At 41.1% G+C, this 13,899-nt stretch overlaps 1 protein-coding gene across 2 annotated transcripts in view; it reads left to right on the top strand.

The window, feature by feature from the left end:
* The window catches only part of LAMB4 (laminin subunit beta 4), a 108,116-nt gene that overhangs the window by 19,397 nt on the left and 74,820 nt on the right, over positions 1-13,899 (top strand). For both annotated transcript variants that reach the window (XM_025379850.1, XM_025379851.1), the window contains exons 5-11: positions 898-971; positions 2,307-2,495; positions 3,544-3,607; positions 4,083-4,297; positions 5,498-5,618; positions 6,879-7,067; positions 11,838-12,017. In XM_025379850.1, the coding sequence (XP_025235635.1) occupies positions 898-971; positions 2,307-2,495; positions 3,544-3,607; positions 4,083-4,297; positions 5,498-5,618; positions 6,879-7,067; positions 11,838-12,017 (1,032 nt within the window). The remainder of the gene's footprint in view (positions 1-897; positions 972-2,306; positions 2,496-3,543; positions 3,608-4,082; positions 4,298-5,497; positions 5,619-6,878; positions 7,068-11,837; positions 12,018-13,899) is intronic.

The following is a 13,899-nucleotide window of genomic DNA, read 5'->3' as shown; positions in this document are numbered from 1 at the left end:
AATCCCTTGACCTGGGAGGCAGAGGTTGCAGTAAGCCAAGATCCTGCCACTGCACTCCAGCCTGGGGGACAGAGCGAGACTCTGTCTTTAAAAAATCACTAATTTTTAAAATATTGATTATATGTCAAAGTAACTTTTAAATATGTTGGTTTAAGTATATTATTACAAACAAATTTATCTGTTTCTTTTTACTTTTTTTAATATGGCTATTAGAAAATTTTAAATTACATACATGAGTCATATTCTATTTCTGTTGGACAGTGCTGCTCTAGAGAGATCTGGGCTGCTTTTGTGTCTAGGTTAGGAGTGATACCCCACATCTGTGCTAGAGATGGATCATAACTAGCTCGGTGTAAAACCCTGACCAGGGTACCTCTGCCACCACCTCAGCCACAGAAGAGCCCACAGGTCCCCAATCCAAGGGGAATATTCCAAGTTGTGTTATATGCCAGGTGACAATGAAATTCTAGTTCAAATGACTTTTAGCAACTCTTGGAAGAAACGGGTACATTGGTTTTTACCATCCTCTGGCTAGCTAGCTCATGTTTATGTGTAGTCAAGATTTTAGTACAAGGAAATGAAACCTCTCTTTCTCTCTTTCCACCTAGGGCAAATGTCCTGAAACTCCCTTGGTTATATGTAATGCTGCCACATAGTGGCCATGTGTGTTGCCACTAAAACACAGATGTGGGCACCGTCAGGGTGAAACGTACCCTGCCCTCCACACCTCCTGGGCTTGGAGTGGCATGGGATACCACTCCAACAGACAGGGAAAGTGATCATCAGCCTTGTGGCATCAAAGAGATTTTATTACAGATAAGCCACAGTGGGGAATTAACATGATAAACAGGAGTCTCTCAAATTCACTGATATTCTTCTTTCTGGATTCTTCCTTAGGTCTTGATCATGTCAGCATCAGACTGGACTTAGAGGCATTATTTCGGTTCAGCCACCTTATCTTGACCTTTAAGGTACAGACGAATAGGCCTGCTGCCCCTCTTTTATCTATTCCCCAAATGCTCAGTGTTTATCTGGAATTTCACTGCCTTGCTTCCTTGCAGTGAACAAAAACAGAATAAGTTCAGACTTGACCTTTGCCACCTGAGCTTTGACTCTTACATGAAGAAAAACAAACACTTTTGAAAAATCAATGGCCACGACTATATGATTTTTTTAAAAATTAGAAGACACAGAGAAAAGGAAAACTCCCAGTACTGAGGTGATAGGAACCACAAGACCTATAAAGATAATTTTTGGGAGAAAAGGGCAGGAACTGGAACTTATTCAGGTAAATATGGAAAGGTTGTGATCAAGGGGAAGGAAAAAAGAGTCTTTACTAAGGTGAGTCAGATGCCAGAGAAAATCATTGTGCTATAGTGCTTCTTTAATCATTCAGGAAAACTCTAATTTTGATGTCAGACTTTATGCTCATTTTGGTAAGAAAAAATGAATATGAAATTTAAAAAATGAAAACAAAAACCACCACTCTTTGTCTCCAAATAACTCCCAATCTAGTCATGGATACAAACATATAAATATAATAGAAAATTATAATGCAAAGTGATAAGTACAGAATTAGCAGTATGATTGATTTAAAATGCTGGGAAATTTAAGGGGCTAAATCTGCTGTGGGGAACCAGGATAAACTTCATGGATAGGTTTGAAGGATGTATAAGAGTTTGCCAGAGGAAAAGCATGCTTGGCAAAGAGAATCACAACAAATTGCTGTAAAGTATTAACTACGTTAACTTTTCAATTTATAAGCCATCTTTCTTCATTAATAATTCACAATGCCATAAACATTTTTATAATGTAATTAGATTAGGAGGACAAAGTGTGTACTCATAAATACTGAAAAGAGACTGTGGTGTGTGTATTGTGTAGTAGATTTTAAAAGATAGACCCGGCCAGGAACAGTGACTCACACCTGTAATCCCAGGATTTTGGGAGGCTGAGGTGGGCATTTGAGCCCACGAGTTTGAGAACAGCCTGGGCAACATGGCAAACTCTGACTCTGCAAAAAAATTATCTGGGCATGGTGGCATGCACCTGTAGTCCCAGCTACTCGGGAGACTGAGATGGGAGGATCACCTGGGCCTGGGAAGTTGAGGCTACAGTGAGCCGAGATCATGCCACTGCACTCCAGCCTGGGCGACAGAGTGAGATCCTATCTCAAAAACAAAACAAACAACAGAAAGATACACCTAAAGTTTTTAAAAACGGAATTAGAAAATATAAATATTCAATCTGAAGTCGATAATAAAATCTGCCTTTGTGAAATGTGCCAACTTACTCATTTTTCCTAGACTTTTCGGCCTGCTGCAATGTTAGTTGAACGTTCCACAGACTATGGACACACCTGGAAAGTGTTCAAATATTTTGCAAAAGACTGTGCCACTTCCTTTCCTAACATCACATCTGGCCAGGCCCAGGGAGTGGGAGACATTGTTTGTGACTCCAAATACTCGGATATTGAACCCTCAACAGGTGGAGAGGTAGCATTTCCTTCCTTGTATTTATTTTATATAAATTAAACTTTTAAAAAGTGTAATTAAATGAAAAAATTTTGATAGTGTTTACTGCAACATAATTTGGGCTGTTGCTTTTTTAAAAATGAAAGTGTCTAAATTGAAATGAGTCCCAAATAAATACTAAATACGTTTTTAGAAGCAATCCTGCACAAGAGTGCTCAGCTGAAGGTGGGAGTGGGATAAAACTTAAATGGGGCACCATGGCCCCAGGCACCCAGAAGAAGGAACATCCATTTCTAAAGCTTGCAGAGGAGCCATGTAAGCTAGCAGCAGCCTGGCATTAGCTATCTCATCCCCGTGCTCTGTAAACCACCACCCCAGGGGAATCTGCCAGGAACAACCCTCTGAGCAAAGCTGGTGCCTGGCAGAAGGTTGGAGTGAGTGGGATTGAACAGGTACTATTTTATCAGGTACAGCAGAAAGAATTAGTGGCAGAAGACAGCTCCAGAATTCCCCACCAAATCCAAATTGATCATGGCTTGCCAAATTGTCCATCACTCCATCCCAATCCAGCGTAAGTGTTCTCTTTGCCTTTTCTGCCTGTATGAACCACTTGTACGTAAAAAGCTAGAAATGACTGATTAATACCTTTCATTTATTTCTGCTCTTGGTACCTCTATTCATATGGTAACCCAAATGATAATCTGTATTCTATGCCAGCTGGGAAGCAATGGCTCAGCCTTCTTGTAAGATCAGGGTCTCTTCCATAAAAGTGCATTTCACAGTCAGGTGTGATGGCTCACATCTGTAATTCCAGCACTTTAGGAGGCTGAGGCAGGAGGATCACTTGAGCCTGGGAGTTCGAGACCAGCCTGGGCAACACAGGGAGAACCCCACCTCTACAAAAAACTTTAAAAATTAGCTGGGCGTGGTGGTACATGCCAGTGGTCTCAGCTACTTGGGAGGCTGAAGTAGTAAGATTGCTTGAGCCTTGGAGGTTTAAAAAAAAAGTGTGTTTGACAATTACATTTTCGGGTAATATACTATAAATTTATCTATATTTGTTTTACAGGTTGTTTTAAAAGTTTTGGATCCCAGTTTTGAAATTGAAAACCCTTATAGCCCCTACATCCAAGGTATGAATTCCTTTATATTTTTCATATCAGCTTTAAAAAAATTTCAAGTTTGGCATATTCCTTGTAATTGCTTTCTTTTTTTTTTTCTTGAGACGGAGTCTTGCTCTATCATCCAGGCTGGAGTGCAGTGGTGTGATCTCAGCTCTCTGCAACCTCCGCCTCCTGGGTTCAAGCAATTCTTGTGCCTCGGCCTCCCAAGTAGCTGGGATTACAGGCATGTGCCACCCTGCCAGGCTAATGTTTGTATTTTATGTAGAGACGGGGTGTCACCATGTTGCCCAGTCTGGTCTTGAACTCTTGAGCTCAAGGGATCCTCCTGCCTCGACCACCCAAAGTGCTGGGATTACAGGCGTGAGCCACCACACTGGGCCTATAATCGCTTTTCTATAGTATATTAAGGGTATATCAGTCAAGAAGAGTCCCTTGAACTGATGCGCCTCAAATTCACTTTGATTCATTATTTTCCTTTCTTTAGACCTTGTGACATTGACAAACCTGAGGATAAACTTTACCAAGCTCCACACCCTTGGGGATACTTTGCTTGGAAGGAGGCAAAATGATTCCCTTGATAAATACTACTATGCTCTGTACGAGATGGTTGTTCGGGGAAGCTGCTTTTGCAATGGCCATGCTAGCGAATGTCGCCCTATGCAGAAGGTGCGGGGAGATGTTTTCAGCCCTCCTGGAATGGTGAGTTATTAATCCGAAAGAACAGTGGGCTGTCCTACCTGCCTTTCACTGTCCTGGTGCTGAATGTAGATGAGGCGCTCCACATGGAGATCAACAAATCTAAGTGCCAGTTTTATGCTTACGTGGGTGCCATTCAGCCTATCCTAATAGGCCACCTAGAGCCCTCCAGTTCCTCCAGCCACAGGTGCTTGTGGATTCTGCAGCATATGGACATCATTGAACCAGTGAGCAGAATTTATACTTTAGGATTTCAAGATACTTCATCTTGCCCTCTTTTCATTTATTTTGTAGAGCATGGAGATTTGGTGGAGAGGGATCATATTGGGTTGGTGCAAAAATGCTGTTTTTGCCACCACTTTTAATTGCAAAATCTGAAATTACTGTTGCACCAACCTAATAATTTCACATTCATTCTCTTACAAAAATCTATTGAAGGACTTTTGTGTGCAAGACCCTGTAGTCAATGCTAAGGTATTTCAGCAATATCTGATGTTGTAAAATGTTCAATCCAAGTAGCATTCTTACACTGGGAATGGCTGTGTCTTAATACTGCAGATCTCTCTCATCTGGGGGCACTAGCCTTAAAAGATATTGTAGAAGAGTTGTAGTTTTATGCAGAGTCCCATGGAGTGTGTCTTCTAAATAAATGTCAGCTGTTTATTAGGCATATTCACACAAGGCTTAATGTTCAGCTAGTGTGACTTCCCATTCAGCTACACTGTTTCCCATTCACTGGAAACAGAACTTCTCTCTCTGCATGTGGGTCATTTAGAGCATTTTGGGAAAATCCAGGAGAATCACATGGCTTTCTTCAGCTTCGTTCCCTTTTCTAACTCCCTCTTTTTTCTTATGCTCCTAAACAATCCCATATACCACTCCCCCACAACTCCACACAAACCCCTTAGCCATCCTGTCCCTCACTTTATTGAGGGCTGCAATGTGCTGCCCTGAAACTAGAACTTAGAAAAGCCAAAAAACAGTATTGTATTTTAGAAATTCACTGAACTTTTTAAATTTTTATAAAGTTTAAAACTAGTTAAGAAAATAATAGAAGATAGTCAAGGTCAGTATTGTAATTAACATACGGGAAACTAAGGATCAGAGAGGTACCAGGACCTGGTATTTCATTTCCCATTTAAAGAACCCCAACGTCCCCAAGGACAAGCCCTCTTTTAATGCTCTATTTATTGCACAATGCAGGTTCACGGTCAGTGTGTCTGTCAGCACAATACAGATGGTCCAAACTGTGAGAGATGCAAGGACTTCTTCCAGGATGCTCCTTGGAGGCCAGCTGCAGACCTCCAGGACAACGCTTGCAGATGTGGGTGAAACTCAGTTCCCTGCATAGACTGAGTGTGCTCTAAGTTTCCTTATTTTGAGAAACACTTCGTTCATTTCTGTGGGGCTGTAGGCACCAAAGTGGTGAGGCTGTCCTCCCAGCTCCTATAGTGTGATATCCCGATGTTCCCAATTATCTCACATAGAAGAATTGCCAACTTCCCCAATCCTCACACCACAAATTGTTTAATTTTAAAAATGAAACAGTAAGCATGTTGTGTGGCACCCTTCCAGTAGAGGTACAGAGCCATGTAATGGCAATATCAGCAGGGACAAGGCAACTCCAAGAATTTGGTGAACACTAGATTTGGTTCAGAGATCTGTACTGTCATCCTGAATAGTCATACATTCCATGAGCGTGACCTTAAACCCATCTGTAGGATAATAGGAGAAATGAGGCCCAGTATTGAGTTTGACAGGCTATTGTATTGTTTTAAATAAAATATTCAGGCTAATAAGATGCTGGTTTTGTTTTGGCTAACATGTTTGCTGCCTCTGAATTTTAATGAACTTCCAAACAAATTTGTTATTCAATTTCTTTTCCCAGACTAGGAAAAACAATTTGAGGGAATGAAATGTCCCTAGAAGAGCTCTAATAAAAAAGCCTCATCCATGAGAGTCACAGTATACAAGACCCAGGAAAATGCAGCCTGACCTTAGACTGTTTACAGGAAAAGAACCAAAAAGACAAACAGTGTAGACATTACCATGAAGACAAATTCCTCCAAACAGACTGCCTTTCCCTCCAGGCCTCTGGCCCAGCCTCAGATGAGATAAAATTGACCGCAGCCCTTGCAGCTCCCTGCTTATGTGGAGAGGCCGGGCCGATTGAGCTTTGCCGTCTTCTCTAGGAATCCCAGAGCATGCAGAACATTTCATGTAAAAATGTCAGTTGCACAAAGCATAAGTCAGTAAAAGCATCCTTTAATGAATACCACAAATATTGTACTCTGTGACTTTAGATCACCGAAATGATTTACTTTTGTTCACTTGATTTTTAAAAACTACATATTTAACGTATCGGGAGCACATTTTATAGAAAGCGTTGGAGCAGAATCAGAGTACTAGAAAGATCCCCTGAGAGCACACATTTTCTCCCTTTGTTTTCTTGGTACATCTATACAAAGAACACAAAGTGGCAGGAGGACGTGGAGGACCAGCGGGTGCCCTGACCAGTGCGGAGGTGCTGGCTGTGCCACCCGAGGCCTTGGTCCACCTCTCAGTCACTTTCTTCTCCTCTCAGCGTGCAGCTGTAACAGCCACTCCAGCCGCTGTCACTTCGACATGACTATGTACCTGGCAAGCGGTGGCCTCAGCGGGGGCGTGTGTGAAGACTGCCAGCACAACACTGAGGGGCAGCACTGCGACCGCTGCAGGCCCCTCTTCTACAGGGACCCCCTCAAGACCATCTCGGATCCCTACGCGTGCATTCGTGAGTCCCTGGGCCCTGCCTGGATCCTACCTGCTGTCTGAGCCAAGTTCAGTTTGATCTTACTGGGGCTGCCCGCGCCCCCTCTGCTTAATGGCATCTCCAGACTACCCTATTTTGGGGAGTGGAGGATTGCAAAAATACCTCTGCTTTAAGAGCTTGTCCTTCTGCAAACAAGTTGATCCAAATAATCTGTGTCTGTTCTGGCAGTTAGGAAATTATGTAGGATCCCACGAGGAGAGGCAGACACCTTGAGTATCATGGAAGCCTGCTGGGGGAGGAACCAAAGTGGTAAAATTGGCTAAAACATTCGACTGGCTGTAGACACTTCAATTTTGCTGTTAAGATGCATAAGCTAACATGTTACTTAACTTGCGCTTTTTAAAAACCTTTAAAAACCTTTTATCTTGAATCTCAACTTCTTAAATGAAATATTTCAAGCATGTACAAAATAATAGAGAATAATATATTAGACACGTTTATACCCCACCACCAGCTTTCTCTAAAACAGTCTTAGCCTGTCACTCTTGGGACTTTCTTTAATAAAACATGACAGGCACTATATCGATGTCTCAGGTACACAACTGTCCTGTTTGTCTACCCTCCTTGCTAGGGGTAAATGCATATATTTTGCATTATCATGATTTTTTTTCACACTTTCACATGTGTTTTTATCTACGAACAATATATGTTGACATGTTTTCAAAGTTTAGATAGATGATGTCATTTTGTATGTGTCTTTCAGCAACTTGGGTATTTCATTCAACATTATATTTTTGAGACTTTTCCATATTAGGTAGCCTTAGTTCTTCATTTTAATTTCTTATAGAATTTTTTCCTTTAAGTATGACAAAACTTATTTGTTCACTTTTCTTTGGATGCTGCAGTAAACATTCTTGTGTATGTGACCTTGTGCATCTATGCAAACTTTGTCCCTAGGAGACATACCTAGCAGTGGAATTTCTGGGCCATGGAGTATGGACTTCAAATTGATTAAATAACACCACATGGTCCCCTAAGTGAATATGCCATTGGCCACTCACACCATAGTAAATGGGAGTTCCTGGGGCTCTACATCCTTGCCAACACCTGATTTTGTCAAACTTCAATTTTTGCTTTCTTGGTTTTATCACACTTTAATTTTCACTAATCAAATGGTATCTCATCATTGTATTAATTTGCATTTTCCTGCAGGACTGGGACTAGAGTGAGCCAAGGAAGGCACTTAAGTTCCAAAATGTAAGGAAGAACTCACTATCAGGGTGATGGAAGTGCAGGGCTAACACTTGCTGCTTGCACAAATCTGAGAGTGGGTACCTCCTTAAATGTTGTACCCCAGCCACCTTGCTTGCTCACTCTTGTCCCATCACTGCTACACATTTTTGCCTACAGAAATACTCCAACCTGATTTCAAATACCCAGTGTCAGTAACTGGGTCTGAAATCTTACTCTACTTGCAGACTAACAAGTTGGCCTGTTATTGTTTCATGGATAACAGAAGACACAAAACTCTTGGGCCAAATACAAAAGACTTTGTAACTCATGGCATAGCAAGCAACGAGATCATTGTATTGGCCTGAGTTTCCATGTCCCCATGTCCCATGGGAGTGACACAAAGATACCATGTGAATAGTGCACATCTAGTGAGTTTATGATGCAGCTGAGGAACACTGAACTTGGAGGATTCATTGCTTTATAGCAAGTGGAAGCAAGCCTATTTTTTATGCAGGGAAAGATGCCACTCCATCCCTCAAGGTTGCTTGCTGCAAGCACAACTCTAAGAAATGGCTAGATAAAGAGCCAGTGGGGCCTTGCACGGCTGGCACACTTAGCAAGAACGTTCAGGATACCAGCACCCATTGAGGATTGCCTCTCCCAATACTCAGGGATTCTACTTCTTAGGGTATATCCAAATAATGCTAAAGTGAGGGCAGGGAAGCTGCTATAAAATCTAACTTCAACTTTCATATAATAATAATACATAAAATGAAGTCATACAGTGTAATTCAGTAGCCATCTGAATACATTCAATGTCTTAGATTTCAAACTTTAAGTGATCACAATATAGAAAATGCATCAATGAAGTATTTTGGCTTGGATTACTCAGTAGGCACCTGACTATATAAAATTTACCTACATGACGTGTTCAAAATTGATATAAAGAACTAGATTATCGGCCGGGCGCGGTGGCTCAAGCCTGTAATCCCAGCACTTTGGGAGGCCGAGACGGGCGGATCACAAGGTCAGGAGATCGAGACCATCCTGGCTAACACAGTGAAACCCCGTCTCTACTAAAAAATACAAAAAACTAGCCGGGCGCAGTGGCGGGCGCCTGTAGTCCCAGCTACTCGGAGGCTGAGGCAGGAGAATGGCGTGAACCCGGGAGGCGGAGCTTGCAGTGAGCTGAGATCCGGCCACTGCACTCCAGCCTGGGCGGCAGAGCGAGACTCCGTCTCAAAAAAAAAAAAAAAAAAAAAAAAAAAAAAAGAACTAGATTATCAGAAAATTTATTTCTTTAGAGCAATTTCCTAAGTATCCTACAGTTTTTACCACCATCTGTAATCATGCACACACATAACTGTTATTGTTTTAAAAGCTATGTATTTATAAAAGAAGATTAAATTGCTCTCTTGGGTAGAATCAGGGAAATAAAATTATTGAAACAGGTTATCTAGGAATCTGGAAAGAGATTTGGAAATAATAAACCAAATATTTTGAGCACATCAATCAAAGTCTTGTTCCTTAAGAACCACTGAGTATTAATTTGATAGTGCTTTGGAAAGAAAACTAGTACTCCTGGTATGAAACTAAGAAGTCATTCTTTGTAAACAAGGAATTTTTCCATAAAAGGTAGATGAGGAGTTTGTAACCAACTACTATCATGAGACACCCCGGTTTCTCCTAGTTTACCTAAACAAATGTTTGTGTGTATATATACAAACGATGTGTATTTGAAGATTGATTAGCATTCTCATATAAATTTTCTCTAAGTTGTCCTCGTTCAAACCTAAATATTTACATAAGCAGATTCCAGGCATAAGAGTTGACTAATTTTAAGTTTTCTACAATTAAGATGCCATTAAGTTTGATACAGAAAAGCAAGATTTGGTAGACTCAACTGCTGATAATAAAAGTTTGCTAGAATTGTGTGACACCAAGACATTTAATTAGACTTCTAAAGGTCATGACATAGGCTGTTTCGAAGAACGTTTACTATCTACCCTCCCACATCTCTTTCCCAAAGGATACTTCTGTGCATAATTAAATTATTCTCTGGAACTCAATACTGATTCTTTGGAGTGTCTCCCAAAGAAATTTTAGCTTTTTCCTTTTGGCCACTTCTAAGATGAATCTAGTTTGTTCCCTTCTTTCTAGAAGCAACTGGCTTTAATTAGAAGAAAATTGTGGTTTTTGCAAACTAAACAGAACTCAATGCTATTTTTTCATAGTAAGTCCAGTCACAAAACAATAACAAACAACAAATGATTAAAATGTGAAAGATTGCGTCAGAGAGCAAACACGGGTTGCTTCAATAATGTGAAACAACTGGTTTGACTGAATTGTTTCCATTAAACTCACTAACCTAAATGATGGTCATATAGACATGGTTTTAGACTTGACCTTTTTGTTTTTAGTAATCCAAAGGAAGCATGTATAAATGTGAATGTGACTGTTCCTTAAAATCAGGATATTCGTATTTTTAATTTTTATTGACCTCCTTAAAAGTGGAAGCCCATGGAAACACAGAACCACAAAGGTACAAGAGACCTTGGTGGTCATCTAATGCCCAACAACACATTTGTCATCCATACCAAAGCCACAAGTGCTGTTTCAACATCTACCTGGACACCTCCGATGATGAGGGGTTCACTGCAGTATTGGACAGCCTTAACTATTAGAGAGTTCTTCCTTAAACTCAACCAAGTGCTACCTTTTGTGACTTCTACTCTCTCCTGGTTCTACCCTCTAGAATTAATTCAAACTGTCAACATTCTTTTTCATATGACACCCCATCCTTGAGTTGTTCAAATGTCTACAGCAACAACAACAGAAAAAAGGTTGCTACCTTTATGGCTCCTTTGCTACAAGTGACTGTTTATCCCATTTTCCAGAATCTCTTCCGTCAAGCTCTTGACCTGTCAGCAGATTTCCCCCAACAAAACCAAGGATATGAATACTTCTCACTATTCCTTTCCTTTCCTTCTTACAGGTGTTTCTTCCAAGGAAAATAAAATAGAATGTCACTTTTCCTTGTGACATATTTTTCTGTGATAGAGGAGAGACTTACTTTTTAACCAGGTTTCAGAGATTTTGACCTTATTTTCACCTTTAGAGTCTTTTTTAAAATCTATTTTTAGATGAAATTCACACAACATATTAACCATTTTTAAATGAACAGCAGTTCACCGGCACAATGTTGTGCAGCCATCACATCTACCTAATTCCAAAACGTTCTCATCATCCCCAGAAGAATCAATCTATTCTTAACATAATCTAGTCTTAATTATCGTAACAGCAGTCTTCCTCTGGTCCTCTGACTTTCGAACCATTTAAAAGTCTTTTAAAAATATATGTGTGGATTTATTCAAAGTTTTCCAAGGCTAGAGATCTGGGAGACATTTCTGAATAGCTCTTGCCAAGTGGTCTAATTATTTAAACATTTAATTATTTAAACAAAGCAAGATAGTTATAGCATCAGTAAAATGCTGTGCTTATATTTCAGGCTTCCCACAATTTGCAATTAACTAAAATAATGAATGTCTGTGTCCCCAGCTTGTGAATGTGACCCTGATGGGACCATATCTGGTGGTATTTGTGTGAGCCACTCTGATCCTGCCTTAGGGTCTGTGGCCGGCCAGTGCCTTTGTAAAGAAAACGTGGAAGGAACCAAATGCGACCAGTGCAAGCCCAACCACTACGGACTGAGCGCCACTGACCCCTTGGGCTGCCAGCGTAAGTCCACGGTGGGCGATGGGGCGAGCATCCATCAACCTCTATGTGGTTGGTTGGTTGGTTGGTTGGTTGGTTGGTTGGTTGGTTGGTTTTTGAGATGGAGTCTTGCTCTGTCGCCCAGGCTGGAGTGCAATGGTAAAATCTCGGCTCACTCCAACCTCCACCTCCTAGGTTCAAGCAATTCTCCTGCCTCAGCCTCCCGAGTAGCTGGGATTACAGATGTCCACCACCATGCCCAGATAATTTTTGTATTTTTAATAGAGACGGGGTTTCACCATGTTGGCCAGGCTGGTTTCAAACTCCTGACCTCAAGTGATCTGCCCACCTTGGCCCCTATGTGTTTTAAAGCTTGGGGCTGTCTCTGTCTGCCCTAAAAATTGATGATCATGAATACCTAAGAATCCTGCCAACCTCTGGGTTTTAAAAAGTAACATATTGGTTCCCGTAAATTCCAAGCAGTTAGTGGAGAACTTTTTATTTTTTAATTTTTTTTTAGATGGAGTCTTGCTCTGTCTCCTAGGCTGGAGTGCAGTGGCGTGCTTTCAGCTCTGCACTGCACTCCGCCTCCCGGGTTCACGCCATTCTCCTGCCTCAGCCTCCCGAGTAGCTGGGACTACAGGCGCCCGCCACCACACCCAGCTAATTTTTTGTCTTTTTAGTAGAGACGGGGTTTCACCGTGTTAGCCAGGATGGTTTCGATCTCCTGACCTTGTGATCCGCCCGTCTAGGCCTCCCAAAGTGCTGGGATTACAGGTGTGAGCCACCGCGCCCGGCCTCTTTTCATTTATTAAATTATGTTTCCACTTTCTTCTCACACCCCTTCTAATATTGATCCATATGTTCTCTGATAAAGAAAAAAAAAGTAAAGAGCTCAGGGAAGGCGGGGAGTGGAAATAGAAGAAAACCTCAGCAGTTTTCTGAGGCCAAATGAACCAACCCTCAGCTATAGGATCACAGAAATTTAGAACTGCTCCAGGCCTCTGTAGAGCTACAGATTCATCAGGAACCCTGGGTAAATAATTTCCATTTGGTGACAGCCTCCTGCTCCATATTTTTGCCCATATATGGAACTGTGGATTATTTGCATATTTAGAGACATTGGGCTGAATCTTTCTGTAATAAAATGCTCTTCTTGGGTTTGATGGAAAAATTAAATGTCATGATAATGAATTATATATCAAACCAATTTCCCATCATACCTTTCAGCATTCCACATGTTTCTCTGACTCTCTGACTAAACTGATGTCCTCCAAGAACAAGTTGAACATTATTTTGGTGTGTGTGGGTGTATAGCAGCTTTAAATTTTTTTTTTTTAGTTGGGGGGAGAGACAGAGTCTTGTTTTGTCATTAAGGCTGGCTTACAGTGGCATAATCATACTCACTGCAGCCTTAAACTCCTGGGCTCAAGCAACTTTCCCACCTCAGCATCCAAGTAGCTAGGAGTATAAGCATGTGCCACCACAGCCATCTAATTTTTTGTTTTTAAGAGACGGAGTCTCACTATGTTGCCTAGGCTGGTCTTGAACTGATCCCAAGCAATCTTTCTGCCTCACCTTCCCAAAGTGCTGGGATTCTAGACATAAGCCACTGTGCCCAGCCCATAATAGCTTTATTGAATATAATTTACATACCATACAATTCACCCTGTAAGCAATTCAATAATTTTTAGTATATTGGAAGTTGTGTAATCATCACCACAATCGATTTTATAACATTTTCATCCCCCCACAAAAGAAACCCCTCTTCTGGGTATATACCCAAAATAATTGAAAGCAGACCTTTGAAGGGATATTTGTATTTCCACATTCATAGCAACACTAACCAAAAGGTGGAAGTAACCCAAGTATCCACTGATGGGTGAGTGGATAAGCAAAATATGGT

Source organism: Theropithecus gelada, chromosome 3 (assembly GCF_003255815.1).
Source record: "Theropithecus gelada isolate Dixy chromosome 3, Tgel_1.0, whole genome shotgun sequence".
NCBI classification, from domain to species: domain Eukaryota; kingdom Metazoa; phylum Chordata; class Mammalia; order Primates; family Cercopithecidae; genus Theropithecus; species Theropithecus gelada.
The sequence above is the reverse complement of the archived record's forward strand: the minus strand, read 5'-3'. Positions and strand labels throughout refer to the sequence as shown.